The sequence below is a fragment of the Prionailurus viverrinus genome, chromosome E2 (genome assembly GCF_022837055.1).
Source record: "Prionailurus viverrinus isolate Anna chromosome E2, UM_Priviv_1.0, whole genome shotgun sequence".
Taxonomy (NCBI): Eukaryota; Metazoa; Chordata; class Mammalia; order Carnivora; family Felidae; genus Prionailurus; species Prionailurus viverrinus.
The window spans coordinates 51,743,526-51,763,693 of NC_062575.1; the positions used below are offsets into that span (position 1 = coordinate 51,743,526).

Consider the following 20,168-nt stretch of genomic DNA (forward strand, 5'->3'; position numbering starts at 1 on the left):
CTGATTCTAGAAGGTCAACTGAGTATGTTAGACATTGTATTTTCCACGACATTCTTTCATATTTTTTTGTGTGTCTCTTTTTTGTCTCTGTGCTAACTTTTCAGACCTAGCTCTGGTTCAACAAATCTTTTTATCAGTCTTGTCTTATTTGCTGTTTAGCCCAGCTATTGAGTTTTTACTTTGGGTTATTGAGTCTGTGGCTCTTTTTTTTTCCTGTTATTGTTACTAATATAATCTGTTGTCAAATTGGCTAACATACAGTGTGTAAAGCGTGCTCTTGGTTTTGGGGGTAGATTCCTGTGGTTCATCGCTTACATACAACACCGAGTGCTTATCCCAGCAAGTGCCCTCCTCAATGCCCATCACCCATTTTCCCCTCTCCCCCACCCCCCCTTTTTAAAAATGTTTATTTATTTTTGAGAGAGAGAGTGAGCATGCATGCACATGAGTGGAGGAGGGGCAGAGAGAGAGGGAGACACAGAATCCGAAGCAGGCTCCAGGCTGTGAGCTGTCAACACAGAGCCCAGTGTGGGGCTCGAACTCACCAGTCGTGAGATCGGGACATGAGCTTAGTTGGACGCTTAACCAAGTAAGCCACCCAGGCGCTCCTGTGGCTTCTTTCCGCCCACTCCCCACCCCCCAGATTTCCAAGCTCTTGTATAGAGCAATCCTATGAAACCTATAAGCCACAAAGAGTATCCCCTGCTTTTCAAAAGTTCATGTCCCACCACTTTTACAAAAAGACCTACACTGGTACCTATTTTCACTAAAGGAAAGAGATCTGAAGATTTTCACTTTTATGAAAAGAGCCGTTACCGTACTAATGCAGGTCTTGTGTAAAGGTGAGGTGAATTAACTTGAACTTTGGGGAAGGGGGGGGATACCTGTATTCTAACCTGTGCCTGACCGGTTCACCCTGTGAAGCCTTTGTGAGTCTGCTTCTGCTGTTGTCTGTGACTGTCTACTAGTCATTGTCTGAAAAATCACTTGTGGGCATTCTAGATGACAGTTCCTTACCCCAGAGGATTTAGGTTTGTTTCTGCCAGACGTCTCAGCTAAGAAGTACCCTGCAACACAGATGATACAAACCTGGGCCACAAACCTGAGCCAAGGGCCAGCCTGTGTCCATGAATTCTTGGGGTCCGCTTTTTTCTCTCCTTTGGTCTTGTGCTCCCCTCAGTGTTATTTAAAAAAAAAAATTTTTTTTTAATGTTTATTTTTGAGAGAGGGAGACACAGAATCTCAAACAGCCTCCAGGCTCTGAGCTGTCGGCACAGAGCCTAACATGGGGCTTGAACTCACGAACCGTGAGGTCATGACCTGAGCCAAAGTCAGGTGCTTCACTGACAGAGCCACCCAGGCGCCCCTCCCCTCAGTGTTTAGAACATCTTCTCTGCAGTCTTCTGGGTCATCCTTACTGGAGCTTGTAGTTTGGTGGGATCCCAGCTCCTGTGAGATTTCCCACCTTGGGCAGGCTTGGCCTTGACTTCTGTCTGCTTGTCCCTACAAGATTACAAATAGGAAACTCAAGTTTGTTGGCATAAGCAAATGCCCTCAGAGCAAAAGTAGCTTCCATGCCCCATGTACCTTTCCCTTAAATTTCTCGCGTGATGTGTCCTTTAACTGTATTATATTGGCTATTTGATGCTTTTACGATTTTTTTAACTACCTCTTTTCAGCAGAAGAATCCAAATAATGTGGTTTCTCCCTCCAGAAAACTGGCCCACAAAGCCAAGCCAAGACTCAAACCCAGCTCTCTTTGATTCCAAAATCTAAGTATTAAATAACGACCGTGATGTATCCTAGTCTCTCTGGTCATTTTTATACCCTGATGAGAATGTCAGAGACTGTTAATTGGCTCTCAATATCCATTCTTCTCTCTTCCTTTATACTTGAATTGTTTCACTGACTTAATTCGTCTTCTTATTTAGTAAATAAGTGAGGATTTTAAAGCTTCAATTATGGGAAACACAGGAGTCTTTAGTAAAATAGCTTTTTTGTTGTTGGGCATGATGTACCAGCTAAGGCACAACATTTCCCAGTCTCCCTTGCAGCCCTTCCGTGTGGCTTAAGCTGTGACTAACGAAATGTTGTATGGTGCAGTAGTTCTGGGAGGAAGGAGTCTTCTCTTCCTGCAAAATAATGATGGCTGGAGTTCTAGCAGCCATCTTAGACCATGAGGATGGGGGCCACAGCCAAAGAATAGTGAGCCGGAAGCAGCCTGGGTTCCTGATGACTTCAGGGCCACCGTACCTGCCCATCCCGGACTTCTAAAGAAATTAAAAACTATCTTGTTTAGGCTACTAATAACGATGAGATTTTTGAATCCAAATGGACACAGACGAAGGAGACTCAAAAACAATCTCAAGCTAAGGGACTTGGCTAACGATTCTTTTCTCCGTCTTTTCCAGCTCACCATGCAGTGGCCCAGGGCTCCCTCCCCTCTCCAACCCCCTCCCTAAACAACACACAAACCAGTCCGGGCCCAGCCTTATAAATATTGATTTTATAGAAAGGACCAATTCAAAACTGGTCAGATGCCACACGCCAGAAACTTCCAGAACCACAAGGATGAAAATTCAAAACCAAAAAAAAAAAAAAAAAAAAAAAACACAAAAAACCCCAAACAGAACAAACGAGAATACCCCAGACCAAACTGCCTGAAAATCGAGGTCTCAGGTGACCAAAGGATTCTAAAGAAACTCACGTGGCTGGGGCTGGAGAGACCCCAATGCCTGAACAAGTACCCAGAATGGAAGGAAAAACAATCCGGAAATTCAAACCCACAGTCCCTGCCCACCGGCCCCCCACGCTGTCAAGAGCGAGGCAAAGGGCTTCACAGCTTTTTTTTTTTTTTGGGGGGGGGGTAGAGAAGCGATGGCAATAGTTTAAATAATGGGAGATGGGGAATTTTTATATTTCAGCTTTATTTTCTCTCCTTAGGGGAAGCGAAGAGACTGGTAGCTTTAGGTTAAGAAGAAAACAGTGATTTTTTTTTTTTTTATTGTTTTAATGGGGAAAACATCTAGAAATGGCAGGTTGCCATGAAAAGTGCCACATCTGATCTGTGATCTGATGGCCCCCAATTCCTAAAGAGGAGGTGAGCCCTGGTGTGGCAGGTCAGGAGAGATACTGGCTTTGCATGCTGCAGCCTCTTGGGAGAACACAGCTCCAGAGACAAAGAACTGGCTGGCATGGGATGGGGGCGGGGGGTGCAGCAGAAGGGGGCCAGAATGGGGGAACCCTTAAGTAGTACCAAAATTAGCTGCCGTCTGCTCCCTGCTGGTGGGTCCCTGGGGTGTAGAGTGGCAAGGAGGGTGTTGGGGCTGAACGGAGAAGAAATTGAGATGCTGATAAAAACCACCCTGCTCGAGGGGTCCACGGGCCCTGGGTCTGAAGAGTAGAAAACCAATAGGGGTTGGTCGATCGGAGCGCCTTCTCAATCATCCCCCTGAACCCCATCTCGGTTCTGGAAGGGGATCAACACCGCCTGGAGGGTGACCCAGTCCTGGCCCTGGGCTCCCAGGGGGCAGGGGGAGGGGTGGGCACGGTGGGCTCTCCCCCCACCCCTCCCCCGGCTTCACCTCCCTTCCTCCCGGCCGGCCCGGCCCCCGCCCGGCCCGTTGCAGGGCAGCACCCAGTTGTTATCGTGCAGACCCAGGCGGCAGCCAGGCGTCTCGCGGTCCGCTCGGCGGCAGCACATCCAGTAGGAACGTCCGTAAGGCAGGTCGTGGTGGTAGGGCTTCGGGTGCCAGCGGCAGAGCGACACGTCACCCTTCTCGTATCTCTTGCGGCACTGCTTGCAAGGGTCATCGCGATACAGGGGGTCGCGGCTCCAGCGCGAGTCTGTGGCCCGCACACCGAACGCCTCAATGATGCCCTTGAAGTGGTGGCAGGTGCACTTGAGGGCCGCCAGGGCCCGCGTGGGCAGGAAGCTGAAGATCTTCACCAGTACGTGCTCGGGCAGCAGCAGCATGTACTGCCGCGGCTCCAGCAGCCGCTGGATCTTGAAGCGGATCTCCAGGAAGTCGTGCGACACGTGCCGATACAGGCGGCACAGGGAGGTGTCCGCTGTCCCCTCAGCGTCGTCCGGGCCTGGCGCGGTGGTGGGGGAGTCGGCTGGGGGCGGCTCGGGGGGCCCGTCCGGACCCCGGGACTGGAGGAAGAAGAGCTGGCCCGGTGGGGGCGGCTCCTCGGGGCTGACCGTCAGGCACACCGTCTCCTCTTTCACATTCTTGGTGCCATCCTTGCCAAAGAAGATGCACTCGTCCACCACACCCGTCACTACCACGTCCACGTGGAAGCCTGACGCGCCGCAGTCCCGGGCAGGGGGTGGAGGGGGCGCCGGGGGAGTGTCCTCAGGCCTGGCAGGGACCGGGCTCTCCCCCTCGCTGGCTTCATCCGCCCGAGCCAGAAGGAACTCCACGTTGCTGGGCAGGGCATCCCGAGAGGGGCTGATGAGCTGGTACAGGTCACAGGTGATCTTGTCCTTGGCTCGGGCCCCGGGGCCTGGGCTGCCAGGGTAGGCACAACCGGGCCGGCCGCTGCTCCCGTTGGGCAAGCTGCCGTCGGGCGCCCGGGGCTCTCGGCCGTTGGAGATACGAAAGGCGATGCGCACCTCCCCTGGGCCGGGCCCAGGCCGCTCCTCTTTGCGGAGGCCTTTGGCTGGAGGGCTGTCCCGCTGGGCCTCAAAGTGGGCCACTGCCTCAGCTACGCGGCTGCAGTCCCCGCCACCAGACCTCCGCTCGGACCCCAGCCCTTTGGCAGGCCCACCCTGCTCAGCCGACACGAAGACCACAGGCGCCGGGGTGCCGGGGCGTGGGTAGTTCTGCAGGGCCAGGGCGGCCCGCTGTTCCACCAGGGCCACCATCTCAGCCACAGAGAGCAGGTCTACATCTTCGCCAGCTGAGGCTGGGGCCCCTTCAGTGGCAGGGGGCCCCTCTCGGCCCCCTGGGTCCGGTGGAGCCTTAGTAGGCTCCAGACAGCGCCTCCTCCGCTTGGCCTTGGAGCTGTCACTGCCCCAGTGCCCCTTGACCTTCATGGAGCTGGCCCGGCTGCCCCCACCACACTGGTGGGCCACAAAGAAGGCCACCTTCTCCTTTGTATTCCCGGGCTTGATCACGTACCACGTGTCCAGCAGGACTCGCCCCTCATCGCCAGCAGCTGCTGCGGAGAGGAGCGGGGCAGGCTGGGAGGCAGGGGCCTCCGTGGCCAAGGCGGGCGGGGTGTTCTCTGAGTGGGCAGGCCCGTGGTCTGGCTCGGCCCCGCTGCCCGGCTCTGGGCAGGCTGATGATGGCTTGAGGGCCGCGGCAGGCGGGCGCGGCTGGTTCTGGGAGTAGGTGCCAAAGGGCCGGGGGCACCAGAGCTGGAAGGGCAGGAGGCCGCTGCGGTCCATCCTGGGAAACGGTAGCAGACAGGCCGGGGCTCACCGCGTTTCAGGACCTGCCGGGATGGTCAGGGGAGGCTCCGCGGGCCACCTGGGGACAGGGAAGAGGAGGTTGGGGAGGTGGCGGAATAGCTTGTCCTCCTCCTACCACCCCGGCCTCAACCTCTCCTGAGGGGACAGACCAACTTAGACCACTGAGAACCCTACTCCTGCCCCGCTGCACAGGTGAGCAAAGGGAGGGCTGCAGAGGGGATGAGCGCCGGTCTTTAAACACCCAGGAGGTAACCAGAGCCGGCAGCCTGTCGCCACCATGCAGGTCATACTCCGTGGCCCGACTGCCCTCACTCACGACCCAGAGGCCTCCTGCTACCATAACCCTGGACTCTAGTGAAAGCAGCAACTGACAGGTCCTCCTCTGTCCCCTTGCTCACCCAACAGCCAGTTCCTCAAAAGACAAGAATTCCCAGCCCTACCCACCGCTACGGCTCCTCGAGCCCACGGAGGAAGGAATGAGGTAGGCCGGGCAGGGGGAGAAAAATCCAAGGTCACAGCCAGCCAGGCCCTTAAGAAATCGGCTCTTCACTTTGTGCAAGTCGTGGGGCTCCCTGAGACACCCTCAAAGCTGCGTGTCCTCGCCCAGAAAGAACGCACACACTCGCACAAGGCCGTGCAGGTGATTAATTCCGTTAGGCACAGCCACAGACCTCTGGGATAAGAAGGCCTGCTCTGGTGGACACAGGTCAACTGAGTGGGGAAGGGTTTACTTGGCGTAACACCAGGCCCTCAAACTTGGTTTCGGGACTTTTCAATTCAGGGCTCTCTTAATGACGACCGTTTTATTTTGCGACGACTTTGTGCATGACCTACTCTGGAGACGATTCTGCCACTGAGTCTGACGTGACCGCTTTGGACTGCAGGACCACCAGGCAGCACATCCCTCGGTCTCAATCGTTCCCTGGGCCCATCTCCCTCCAGGCATCTTGAAACCAAAATACTCTCCAAACCTCCAACCTCCCCAAACCTCCAACCTCCCACGTGCCCATAGACCAGGGGTCAGCAAATTACAGCCCATTGCCTGTCTCTTCAAATAAAGTTTTACTGAAACATGCTCATCTATCTATGGCTGCTTGCATACTACAATGGCAGAAGAGTTGCAACAGAGGACATACGGCCTTGCAAAGTCTAAAATACTCATTATCTGGCCCTTTATAGAAAAAGTCAGCTGACCCCTGCACTACAGACTATTCCAGGGGTCCTGAATTCTAAATTCAGGCAATTCCACAGACGCCACTAAAAATTCCATCATTTTGTGGTCCTGTGGACAGCGTTCAAAATCCAGACAGCCTCCAAACACCCACAGACACCAGTCACAAAGAGAGTCCTAATCCTAAAAATACTTACCCCTCATAATCCATGATCCCACCTTCCCCTCAAATACTTACAACCCCTGCTGAAATCCCAGTTCTTTGTTTCAAACAAGAATCACCATACAACCCCTAAAACCTATAGAGGATGAAGTCTACCATTCATCAATACATCCAAATGCCCAGGAATAGACACACAAACATAGCAAATGCCATTTTCTATAGATGCTCTACAGATCACTCTACAACTGGCTACCCTCTAAAATCCTCCATTCAGACCCTACCCTTATCTTCAGAATATATGCCTTCCCCCAAACATCCAGACTCTCTCCAAACCTAATTTAAATTCCTAAACCTATAAATATCCCCTCCAGCACAGAAGGCTCCAATCTCAAGGAACCCCTCGCAAATCCCATGTCTACCAAGGACTCCGACATTCACAGTGATTTCCCAACCTCACAGATACCCCAAAAAGAGGAGTCTCCTGAAATCCTATACTCCCCTTCAAATACTTTCTAAACCTCTATATGTATTTCCTAATTCCACACAAGCCCTTCGACTGAAAAACAAAACAAAACAACAACAACAAAAAAACCAACCTAAAACATAAAAGCTCCCTAATACATAAGACTAATCCCAAACCTTATATTTTTCAAAGTCTCCCAAACCCCCAAATGCTCCCAAAGAATCCTCACAACTGACACGTGCTTATTGCGTGTTCGCTGGAGCTTATTAGATACTGTTGTAACAATTCCTGCTAATCCTCCTCGGTCCCGATGAAGCAGGTTAGCGTATTAATTAGTTCCTGTGTCCAGATGAGACACAGACAGGTTTAACCCCAAATCGAGGGTCAGACAGGTAGGAAGAAGTTGAGGCGGCGAAAGCCCAGGCATTCTGGCTCCAGCATCGGTACCCCTGGATTCTTTATTTTGTTCCTAAGTCTCTCCGTGAGCTCCTCAAATCGCAAACCCACCAGACATCTCAAACCACAAAGGAGACCCCTACAATACAACCGAAAGTTCCACATTACGAAAGAACCCAAACCCAAACCCCAAGGCTCCCCCTAAGCTCAAGGGAACCCCAAGTATCCCCCACACCCACGCACTTTCTCAAGCCCCCAAATAACGATTAACCGCGAAGGGAGCCCCAAATTTTGAACTGCCCCCCCATTCGGACGACCCCCGAAACCTAGACACGCCCCCAAAGGGCCCTCACCCTCGAGCCCCGCCCCCCTGCGGCGGGGGAGGGAGGCAGCACATACGCATGCGCGCACAAGTGAAGAGGGCCCGCCCCCTCACTCCTGCTCTCCGGACGTCGCGTGGTGGCGCGCGACTACTTTCTCTCCGCCCCTTTGTTGACAGACGCGCGCGTGACGCCCCCAGCCAATGAGCGGCTGCCGTTCGGGGCCATGCCCATATAAGGAATGGCTTGGCGAAGGGGCCTAACTTCGAAAGAGGGAGGAGTAGGCGAGAGGTGAAGGGGGTGTGGAAACAGCGGAGTGTAAGAGAGCGTAGAACAATTCCCAACTTCTTGCTAAAACGGAGGATCAAGGCCAGGACAGAGGCCATGGTATTCAGGGATAGGTACATTACACGGCTTTCCCTCTAAACAGGAGCCCCGATTGACAGTTGAGATTTAAAGGGCCGGGCAGCTTCAGGATTGAGGGCAGAAGGAACCGGGCAGAAAGATCTGAGTGCCCAGGTTTGGTTGGTAACCCTGGAGACCGAGATTTCCAGTGGGGGAAACTGGGAAGCGGGATCACATCATCCTTGAAAAACAAATGGCAGAACTCTGCGACGCCTTCCCACCCGCCTTCCCCACCTCTGTCGCGGCACTGAGTCTAAGCCTCTGGGCTTGGCATTCAAGGCTCAAGCTGTGTGTCCAAATGGACCTCTCCATTCAGCCTTTCCAACCAGGCGCCCCAAATCTGACTCAGACTTAGTACAAGGAAAGAATATTAAATACTTTCAATAATGCTTTTTAAATATTAGTTACCTGTTAAAATGATAATACTTAGGATATAATTTAAATAAATTACTTAAAATTAACTTCATCTCTTTCTTTTGACTTTTTAAAAAATGTGGCTACTAGAAGATTTTAAATTACCCATACGGCTCGCATTATATTTCTATTGAACAGGGCTCACCTAGATCCTTACAAAGCCAGGCTGATTGAAGAGATATCCAAAGTGACTCCACTGCAGCCATCTGTCCAAGTGTCACCTGTCTGTCCTTCCACCACCCTGCCCCAGCCGTGCCTGCTTCCACCAATCCTGCACATCACAGCCAGAAGGGTCTTCAAGCACAAACCTGACCCTGTCACTACCCTGTACAAAACCTACCATGAATGACTCCCCGGTGCCCTTGGGAAAAAGCCCCGGTACCCTACAAGTCCAGCCTCATCCCTCCTCACTCCTCCACACCCCCAGTGGACCCCGGAGGGCACCAGATCTGGCATAGAGAGTGGTTTGAGTACTTGCAACCCTGTCTGACCCTCAGTAGAAACTATTATCCTCTCCAATGTAAGAATAGAGAAACAGAAGCCAGACAGGTGGCCTACGCAGAACTGGTGCGAGTGGGAGCAGGGATAGGAATCCAGGGAATCTGATTCTAGAACGCTGTGCCCCATTGCTTTGCTATATATTCTCTGGGGTACTAGCTCCGCCATTCCTTTCTCTAAGAAGCGGATCTCCCAGCCTGGGTCAGACTCCCCCTCTGCGCTCCCCCCCCCGCCCCCCCCGCCCCCCCCCCCTCAGGCGCCTGCAAACTCTTCCCTCCCGTGGTCTTTGCATTGGTTCTTCCCACTAACTGGAATGCTCTCCCTCCAGATCTCCACGTGGCTCAGTTCTTTAATCCATTTGCTTTGCTCAAATGTAACTGTAACAGGGAGGGCTTGCCTGAGCTCCCTTCCGGGGAAACCTCCCACCTGCCCAGAGAAGGATCTCTGACGAGTCCCAGCCCTGCCCATGCTGAGTCATCACTGTCTCTACAGACGGATTTGTCTCTTCTGCTGGACAGTGAACCCAGAAGGGCCAGAGCAGTCATGGTCATTACGGTGTCCCCAGCAGCACTGCCCCAGCGTTGAGACTGAATGGATGGACCTCCCCTGCAGCTCCCTGTCTTAAACTTTACGAGGCCTGGCAGTGTAGACTCTGTTTCACAGCCAGATTCTGTCTGTGTCCGAGGTCACTGGGGCAGAATTTTCTAACTTCCCACACACTGAACCCTCCACATGGCCCTACACGAGGTCAGCTTTCAGAGAATGCTCCATGAAGGTGCAATACTGTAAAACATCGTGACCCAGAAGACTGAAAGTTGGGGGAAAAAAAAAAAAAAAAAAAGGAAAAAGACCAGACAAATACGAACCAAGAGACAAGTAGAAGAGTGCCAATACCGTTTAAAAAAAAAAACGGCGGGGCCCCTGGGTGGCTCAGTCGGTGAAGCAATGGACTCCTGATTGCGGCTCAGGTCATGATCTCGCGATCTCGTGGTTTATGGGTTCAAGTCCCACGGCAGGGAGCCTGCTTGCGATTCTCCCTCTCTGCCCCTCCCCCGCTCCTCCGCTTGTGCAACCCTGAAAGCGCAAGCCCACGTGCATTCGCTCTCAAAATAGATAAACAAACCTTAAAATGTTGAAAGAAAGAAAGAAAGAAAAAAGAAATAGCAGCATCTGACAAAAGCAAGAGGTATCGGTACACACAAAGGTGGTAACCAAACAAACCGACCCGTCACAGACAAACGTTCCCGACCCATGCTAATAACACTCTGGCGTCAAAATACACAAAGCCAGAAAACAGGACGGCAAACAGTCTGGCCACTCCACAATTGTGGTGGGAAACCGCAAAGCATCTCCCCAGAAGAGACGGGCTGGACAGATGAAATTAGTAAGGAACTGAACCACACCATCGACACCCGTGGTGGAAAGATCCCAACCGTTCGAGAATCCCCTAGCTGACATTCAGAGGCCCTCCTGTGTGCTGGCTTGGAGTTGGGCGCTGGGGACACAGAGATGACACTGAGCTCACCACGAGGAACTCATGAGAAAGGGGGCAGACGTCCAAATAAACGGTCATGACCCACATGAATGTATCAGGAGAGAAAATGACAATCACCACGGCGGTTCACCCTCGAGCACTCGCTGGTTGCCAGGCTTGGCTCGGAGCGTTTTACGGATATTAACTCACTTCATTCTCACATCACCTCGCCATTTCTGACCTCATTTCAAGGAAGTGGAGGCACGGAAGGGCGAAGTAACACAGCTTTGTGGCAGGAGTTCACCAAGTACCAGCAGCTTTATTCACCGAGCAGCACTTTGTGTGGATCAAGTTACTCCGTCCTCAAAAACTGCAGTCCCCCCAGCAACAGCCACATACATTCTCCTTTCCCTTCCCGATTTTTTTTTTTTTTTTTGAGAGAGAGAGAGAGAGAGAGAGAGAAGACAGCGCGAGCGCATGTAAGCAGGGGAGAGGGGCAAAGGGAGAGGGACTGAGAATCCTAAGCAGACTCCAAGCTCAGTACAGAGCCCCATGGGGGGGCTCGATCTCATGATCCTGCGATCACGGCCTGAGCTGAAATCAAGAGTCGGATGCTCAACCAACGGAGCCACCCAGGGGCCCCCGATTTGCTTTTTTCCTTAGCACATATCACTATCTGATATACTATAAACTTTGTCTATAAAGTTTGTCGGTCTCCCCTCACTAAAACGCAAGCTCCCACAGGACTGGTGGTTTCGTCCACTTTATTTCACTGCTAGATCCCCAGCTTTTAGAACAGCACCAAGCACTTGGCGACTCAGACCGTTCTCCCTGGAACAGTGGTCCCTGGGAGTGTGTTAGCAATGTAGTCTTGGGGCACCCGAGTGGTTCAGTCGGTTAAGCGCTAAGCCTCTGACTCTTGATTTGGGCTCAGGTCATGATCTTACAGTTTGTGAGTTTGAGCCCCAGGTCGAGCTCTGTGCTTGACAGTGAGGAGCCTGCTTGGGAGTCTCTCTCTCTCTCCCTCTCTCTCTTCCCCTCCCCTGCTCTCTCTCTCAAAATAAATAAGCTTAAAAGAATAAGTAAATACAATAAAAAATGTAAAAAAAAAAAAAAAGGGGGGGGAACGCAGTCTCATAGTCTCGGGCTCTGCCCTACACCTGCTGAGTCGGAAGGTGCCCTTTGACAAACTCTCTCGGGGATTCGTATGCACGTTTAAGTTGGAGAGGCAATGCCCTAACACATCAGAGGTATGCGATGCATATTTGTTGGGAAAAACTCCTAACCCTGCCACGCTGCCTGTCTTCCCTCGGGCTACTGGGGACCTCTTGGGAAAAGCTGGCTGGTTCCAGACAAGCCCCCGTGGGGAAGGCCTGCCCCCAGCACCTCCTCCAGGAATTATTCGGGAGTGCCCTCCCAAGCTATTCGGGATCTCTTCCTCCTGAGGCCTCCTCTGGCAGCACCTGTCACCTGTCACTGCGGAATGACAATGACCTGGGTGAGGGCCCATCTCCCCTCCACCCTGTGGGTTTCTGGAAGGCTGGGACCTCTCCTCGAAGGCACAGCTGCTCCAGCCTCCGCACTTGGCTCAACTGGCCTAGTTTAGCTCTTCCGGCTCCATCCTTTCCACGGTAGCCAGAGACTGCTCCAAACAGAAATCAGACCACATCACTCCCCTGCTGAAAACCTTTCTGTGAGAGGCGCAAGTCTGCAAAAACAAAAATACCTGTCCGGGAACCCTTCTCAGGAAGCTACCGGAGGATTTGCTTCTCCAATATGAAAACAGTGAACGAAGAAAAAGGGAGCTATCGGATCGAAGAACTAAGCGTAGCCCCGGAAGCGAGGCAAAAGGAATCCCCACCTGAAGGTAAAGGGACAGCCTGGGAGGACAGTGCGGTGCAGGAGGTCTAGGGAGAACCCGTTCCCATCAATGCACAAAGAAAGGAGGAAGGCTAACAATTCACAAGCTAAGTGCACACCTTAAGAAGTTGGAAACAATGTCAACTACAGCAGGATAAAGCAAAGAAAGGAGAAAGGCAATAAAAAGTGGATGCCTGGCCCCCCTCACTCTGACTCACGGTGATGTCCCCACCAACCCCCGCCCTCGGGGCGCCTCCATCCCAGGGATAGGGCTGTCAGGATCACGGCAGCACAGGGCTGGGCACAGAGCAGGTGCTCAGGGAATGCACTGGTCCACCGTCCCGCAGGAATCGGTGGCTTCTTACCAGAGCTCTGTTCCTGGTCCTGCTGCTTCTATCCCCCACCCTCTCCACCCCCACTCCTGCCACCATTCGGTCCACAATCTTGATTCATCCAGGCCCCTTTCTCGGCTTTTTGGCCTCAGGGTCTGCTGGGCTCTGCCTCCCTCTCAAATTTTCCTTCCCAACAGCTCCCTAGTGATAGGAATCATCCAAATCCTCAGGATCTAGAGATTCAAGATGCAGAAAGAATCCAGGCAGGGCCTGCAGACACCCCAGCTTTCCCACTTTTCCCTATGTGCCCATAGGCAGGGTGCTTAACCCTCGGTGCCTCAGTTTCCTCCACTGTAAAATGCAGATAATAACAATACCCACCCACGGGCTGGTTGATGATTCACTGAGATCAACCTTGGTACAGTGCTCAGTGTCAGCTAGGCACCAAGGAGAGGCTCAGTGTTCAGGCTCTGGGATTATTATTTTTTCAATGTTTATTTAAAAAAATTTTTTTTCAATGTTTATTTATTTTTGAGAGACAGAGAGTCAGAGCATGAGCAGGGAGGGGCAGAGAGAGAGAGACACACACACGCAGAATCCGAAGCAGGCTCCAGGATCTGAGCCATCAGCACAGAGCCTGATGCGGGGCTGGAACTCATGAACGGTGAGATCCTGACCTGAGCCAAAGTCAGACGCTTAACCGACTGAGCCACCCAGGTACCCCTGGGATTATTATTTTTTTAATGTTTGTTTATTTTTGAGACAGAGAGAGAGATACAGAGAGAGAGAGAGAGAGAGAGAGAACAAGTGGGGGAGGGGCAGAGACAGAGGGAGCTGGGCTCCAGACTCTGAGCTGTCAGCACAGAGCCCAGTGCAGGGCTCAAACTCAGGAACCAAACCACGGGATGATGACCTGAGCGGAAGTCAAGACACTTCACCGAAGTCAGACACTTAACCCACGGAGCCACCCAGGCGCCCCCAGGCTCTGGGATTATTAAGAGAACGTGAGACTGCCTCACAGTTTGGAAATCACTGGCCGAACCAAAGACTTCGTCCCTCTTTATTTAAGAACTCTGAAGTGAAACTGACCCTAGTCCCTCATAGTAACCAAAATACGGACATTCCTTTGTTCCTGTTGTGTACTGGGTCTCCCCTATTAATGAAACAGATATTTACAGAGCAGGTACTGTGTGCCAGCCGCTTGTTCCGGGACTGGGGATATGCAGGGAAAAAGAGATAAAAATCCTCGCCTTCCTGGGGCTCACATACTAATTGGAGGCAGTAACAGTAAAAATAGAGTAAGTTAAGTTCCAAGGTGGCAAGCGCTATGGGGAAACAAATACGGCGAGAAGGACTGGGAGTGGAAGTGGAAATTATGATCTTTTTTTGTTGTTGTTAAGTTTATTTTTTATTTATTTTTTTTAATCTTTTTTTTTTTTTCAACGTTTATTTTTGGGACAGAAAGAGACAGAGCATGAAAGGGGGAGGGGCAGAGAGAGAGGGAGACACAGAATCAGAAACAGGCTCCAGGCTCTGAGCCATCAGCCCAGAGCCTGACGCGGGGCTCGAACTCCCGGACCGCAAGATCGTGACCTGGCTGAAGTCGGACGCTTAACCGACTGCGCCACCCAGGCGCCCCAAGTTTATTTATTTATTTATTTTTTTTTAATTTTTTTTCAACGTTTATTTATTTTTGGGACAGAGAGAGACAGAGCATGAACGGGGGAGGGGCAGAGAGAGAGGGAGACACAGAATCGGAAACAGGCTCCAGGCTCCGAGCCATCAGCCCAGAGCCTGACGCGGGGCTCGAACTCACGGACCGCGAGATCGTGACCTGAGCTGAAGTCGGATGCTTAACCGACTGCGCCACCCAGGCGCCCCAAGTTTATTTATTTTTGAGAGAGAGGGAGGAGGGGAGAGAACGTGAGCCGGGGAGGGGCAGAGAGAGGAGGAGAGAGAGAATCCCAGGCAGGCTCTGTGCCGTCAGATCTCACAAACTATGAGATCATGACCCGAGCCAAAATCAAGAGTCAAAATCAAGAGTCAGATGCTTAACTAACTGAGCCACCCAGGAGCCCCGTAGTGAGGGTTATGATCTCAATCGAGGGGTTAGGACGGCATCATGGAGCAGGTGACAAGCCAGGAAAACTTGTACTTTTAGGAATAATACAGCATCACCAGAGCTACTAGAAATATACCATTAGAACTGGTAAAAATAGGGGCAGCTGGGTGGCTCAGTCAGTCAAGCTTCCAATTCATGATCTCGGCTCAGGTCTTTAATTTTTTTTTTTTTTTTAGTGTTTATTTTATTTTTGAGGCGAGGGAGGGGCAGGGGGAGAGGGAGAAGGAGACACAGAATCCGAAGCAGGCTCCAGGCTCCGAGCCGTCAGCCCAGAGCCTGACGTGGGGCTAGAACTCATGGACCGCGAGATCGTGACCTGGCTGAAATCGGACGCTTAACCGACTGCGCCACCCGGGCGCCCCAGCTCAGGTGTTGAGCTCAGGTGTTGATCATAGGACCGTGAGTTCAAGCCCCGCATTGGGCTCCATGCTGGGCACGAAGCCTACTTTAAAAAAAAAGAAAAGAAAAGAAACGGTAAAAATATCATTGTATGAGTAAGCTTCGGACAGGCACAGGCTGAAAAACACATTTAAGATTTTAAGAAAAGGCAAAATGACTTGGAAGGCAGGCACATTTCCCAAGACGGACAAATAAAGGAAAGGGGGAGCAAAGTGTCACCTTACCCCAGGGGACCCCAGATGTGACATACAGGGACAAGTGAGAGGCTGGCACGCTTTACCCCCAAACCAAAAGTTTTCAGATAACTCACTGAGAGCTGAAGACAAAGGGTTAAAGACCCCTGAAAGCAAGGACAAGCAGGCAAAGCTAGCATAAGGGGCTGCAAATGAATCAGTAAGAGAAACCCCAAACCTGAGAAATGAGCACAAATGTCACCAACGCTGTGACAACAGCAAGCTCCCCAGGGGCAAAGTGTCAGTCTACACATAGTAGGTGCTCTGTCAACACTGTGAACTACTCAAGGAAGGAACCCCCGTTTTCTGGAAGAGGAAACCGAGGCCCAGAGGGGTTAAGTGACTTGCCTAGAGTCGCACAGCTAGTGTGTGATGGGGCCAGGATTCAAATCTGAGCGTTCTGGTTCCAAAGCGTATGCTCAACAGTTTCTTTCTCGGAAGACTAAAAATCGTAGAAACACCTCATACTTCGTATTCACTAAACATTTTATATACGTTACCTTCTCATCTCCTCACAAGAGCCCCGTGCTTGGAATGCGGCCCCAGGTTACACAAGAAAACTCGAGGGCCAGAGTGGGAATGCAACTCGGCCAAGGACACACAGCGCAGAGGAAGGGATTTGTACCGCGGTGTACCTGAGGCCCAGTGCTTTTAAGCATAAACTTTCCCATCAGAGTCAGAAAACTTATGTGATAAACTCAGGAAAGCCTCACAACAAATGAACCAAACTGTTTCAAGATGAATTACAAAGTTACCTGACTGCCAGGGGAGGCTGGAATGACCCAAAGGTTGGGGTAAGAAAACACAGTTGTTGGAAATATTTCCTATTCACTGAGATACCTGGAGCTGGGCCAGGCTGGGCATTGGGAAGTGAATTATTTATATTTGGCTGGCGATGGGAATGGGGACAGATTGAGTCTCTGAGCAACCCCCCCTTGGGGAGTCGCCCTTGGACATGGGAGCCTACGGGTAGTGGGTGGGACACCAGAAGGGTGAGATAAGGGGGAAATCTGTGAGAGAACGAAAAGGAGGCAGACTGGCTGACGTCTCCCTCCCTGGTCGCGGTCTTCCACTTTCTCTCTCGAGTCTGCTTCCCGCTCCCGCTCAAAAAATGCTAACTCATGTGTATTGAGCACTTACTCCAAGAACTTTATACGTGCTGACCTCCCTGGATCCTCTAACCTTCCTAGGGTTACCGATCCCATTTCATAGTTAAGGAGAAGTCAAAAGACTTGCCCAAGGTCACACAGCAAATGACAGAACCACAATTCAAACTGAAGACTGCCTCTGTTCTCGAGTCTCTGCCCTACTCTTGGCGTTTCAGTACAAGGCGAAGGGACTGAATTGCAGTGGTGAAACCAGGTTCTGTGCCGGTATGCCTAGCTTGGAATCCCGAGCCTACCATTTAATGCCGGATGACATTAGGAAAGTTGCTTAAGTTCTCTGTGCCTCTGCTTCCTTTCTGCAAAATGGAAACAATAACAGCACCTACACCTTAGGGGTGTTGCCAGAATTAAATGAGTTAATACGCACCAAGAGCTAAGAGAAGGGCCAGGCACGTCCTAAACCATAAATGTCAGCTGTAATCCACTGAGGAGAGCCCGGGCATGGCATGCTTCTTAGCCGGGATATGCCCAGAGCAGTGCCAGGTTTTGAGAAACTGCCTCCGGGGTTGGACTGATAAGGAGGGAATCCATCAGCACCTGTGACCCAGTCACATTCCTGGGGTGGGGAACTTCCCACCAACAGCTCTGAGACTGGGGACTTATTGCAAGAGAGGGTAACAATCTTAAGAGGCCCTCCCTCTTCTCAGTGGCAAGTTGTTCCCACAACTCAGATAAGGGCACCAAGTTTCAGAGAAGGGAGACTTGTTCAGGTCACCAAGGAGTGACCGAATGAGATCTGAAGGCTGGACCGCCAGTACACAACAACCACTACACTTTTCGAGATCCCACTGGAGAAACGCGAGTGCAAAAGGCTCTCTCTGTGGCCCTTTCGGGCCGTCTTATCCTAGTTCTGTGACTGTCCGGTTTCTTGGGGAGTCTCCGGCTGGTCTAGGCAAACTATCGTTACATCCAGGCGCCTAACCTCATGCTCTCCACCCATTCCCACCCAGTACGGTAGCCTAACCACCACATCACTCTACCATTGATTTCTCTCCTTCCACCACCTCAGCTTGCCCTCCTGCCCCCAGTCCGATCTAGAGGCCCCAACCCACCGCAGCCACAGCTGGCTTCTCCCTCGGAGCCTACGGACCCCCTCATTCATCTAGCCCTGACTCCCATGCCTCTCCGCATCCCCCAGGCTACTCCCCCTCGAAATTGCTCCCTTCAGGGCCTCTGTCGGGACGCCCAGCCCCTTCTCCAACTCGGGACTCCCTTCCCCAGCTCGGAGCTCCCTTACAATCAATCCCAAGGCTCGACTCCCTCCCCACCTCCAAGACCCCTCCCCAGCCCCCATTCTTCTACTACTCCCTCCGGCTCCCGTTTCTCCCAAACCCCTCCCCAAAGCGATCTCTCCTCGTCCAGCCTCTTCTTTAGCCACTGCCCCTTCCTTCTCGCCACCGGCCCCGAACCTCCGCCCCAGCTTTCCAGCGTCCCCAGCCCCCGCTCGGGGTTCTCACCATCTCTGCGCGCCGCAGCTCTTCTCGGCTACGCGGGTTTCCCCCACTCGCTCCTCTCCAGCCTCCCCTTCCGGGTTCCCGCCCCGAAGCCCGCTGGGAATTGGAGTCCGAGTGGCCACGGACTACACCTCCCAGAAGGCAGCGTGATCAAGCTTGGAGGTGGAGAAAGGAAGCAAACGGGGCGGGCTGGGGAGAAGATCGACTCTAACTCCCAGGAGGCGGAGAGGGCACTTTGCGGCGCAGGCGCAGAGAGCGCCCCGCCAGGCGCTCTGGGAGATGGAGTCCAGGCTCCTCCATTTTGGCCCGGGGCCCTTTGGAAGAAATTGAGCAAATTGCCAAGAGACGTTTGTGAGGGGTGGAGAGTGGGGAAAGAGCACGTTTAGTTATACTAATTAACATAATACTTAACAGTGCCCTCTACTTTCTCAGACATTTTTCCATCGCCACCACCTCCTAATTTACAAATGATAACATTAAGTGTTAGAAGGGAGGAAAGCCCCGCGTCAACATCATAGAAGCTCCACGAGGACAGGCACCTTTGTATCTCCTTCAAGCGCCAGAACAGTGTAAATAAGCCTTGTGTAAATATGTATTGCATACTAACCATATGCCAGACACCCTGCAGACAACCCAAGTATTTTTTTTTTTAATGTTTATTTATTTTTGAGAGAGAGAGAGAGAGAGAGAGAGAGCGAGCGAGAGCAAGCGGGGAAGGGGCCGAGACAGAGCGAGATACACAATCGGAAGCAGGCTCCGGGCTCTGAGCTGTCCACACAGAGCCCAACGCAGGCTGGAACTAACTCTCAGACCAGGAGATCTTGACCTGAGCTGAGGTCGGAGGCTTCACCGACTGGGCCCCCCAGGCGCCCCCAGACAACCCAAGTAGTATTCCAACTTCGTGAAAGTTAAGGCAAAAAGAAATTAAAACCCTTCTCCACGGCAATACGGCAAGAAAGTGATTTGAACTGAAATGTGTTGGACGCCAGGGTCTCCAAGTCTCCACTTGGTCGTTAGATCACTTTCCCTTAAGCTGTCTTTTCCAGTCCATTCTCACGGGCCATCAGAAAGAGCTTTCTAAAAGACAGTTTGCTCTATCAAGGAGCATGCACCTTCGCGAGGGGACCTGCTCCCGAAGGCCGATTCCAACGACCCTCCTCTTTGCATCTTTTCTCAATTTATCGCTCTTTAACGCAGCCACTGCTTCACTAGAGTCTCAGGGGCTGTGAGCTTCCCGACTGCGCGGGGAGGACCGCAGCGAAACCCCCAGCCTCCAGCACGATCCTTGGCACCGAGCAGGCCTTCCTCAGCTATGCGCCGAAGGCAAAAGGTGGAATGAAGGCCGGAGAGGACCCTGGCCAGACCCTTCTCTGTTCCTGAGAGTCGGCAGTTGGGGAGACTCCGCCTCCTCGGGATCCCGGGGTCCCAGACCTCAGGAATCAGCTGAAGGGGCGAGGCCAGACGGGGGCGGGGAGGCGGGCAGCTGACTGAGCGCTGATTGGTTGGCCCTTTGGCGCGCACCGGCAGGGGCCTTGTCTGGAGGCGCGAGGCGAAGCTCCCGCGGGCGCTGGAAGACGGGGCCCGTCCCCAGGCGCGCTTGCGCACGGCCCCTCGCACCCTGCCGTTTCGCCTCTGCAGTCTCGTGCCCCGCACACCTTGGCGGGAACGGGCGGGGGCGTGGCCTGGCCTCAGGAGCTCGCTTTTGCTCCCCTCCACGGGCCTCGCCCGGGAGCCTCGAGCTAAGGGGGGTTCGCGGCCACCCCACGCCCGGGTGGGGAGCGCAGTGGCCGAGGCCGGCCTGAGGCTCGCGGGCGCAGCCCGCCTCCCAGGAGGCGCGCCGGACGCTGTCCGATCAGGCTCCTGAGCGTGGAGCTGGCGT

General features: G+C 52.8%; 1 protein-coding gene across 4 annotated transcripts; it reads right to left on the reverse strand.

Moving 5' to 3' along the window:
* Positions 1-1,260: 1,260 nt before the first annotated feature.
* Positions 1,261-18,383, reverse strand: FBXO46 (F-box protein 46). Of its 4 annotated transcripts, none has more exons than XR_007147481.1 (2): positions 18,293-18,364; positions 1,261-1,503 (listed from the first exon to the last, which is right to left on the reverse strand). XR_007147481.1 is itself a non-coding variant. In XM_047836581.1 (2 exons), the coding sequence occupies exon 2, from the start codon at positions 5,393-5,395 to the stop codon at positions 3,581-3,583; it is 1,815 nt and encodes a 604-aa protein (XP_047692537.1). In that variant the 5' UTR covers positions 5,396-5,477; positions 18,293-18,383; the 3' UTR covers positions 2,492-3,580. The 4 variants fall into 4 exon arrangements, 3 of the variants coding, with proteins under 3 accessions (XP_047692537.1, XP_047692538.1, XP_047692539.1); XM_047836581.1 differs by lacking the exon at positions 1,261-1,503 and adding an exon at positions 2,492-5,477 and having other exon boundaries at positions 18,293-18,383; XM_047836582.1 differs by lacking the exons at positions 1,261-1,503; positions 18,293-18,364 and adding exons at positions 2,492-5,477; positions 7,966-8,669.
* Between the last annotated feature and the right edge of the window lie 1,785 nt (positions 18,384-20,168).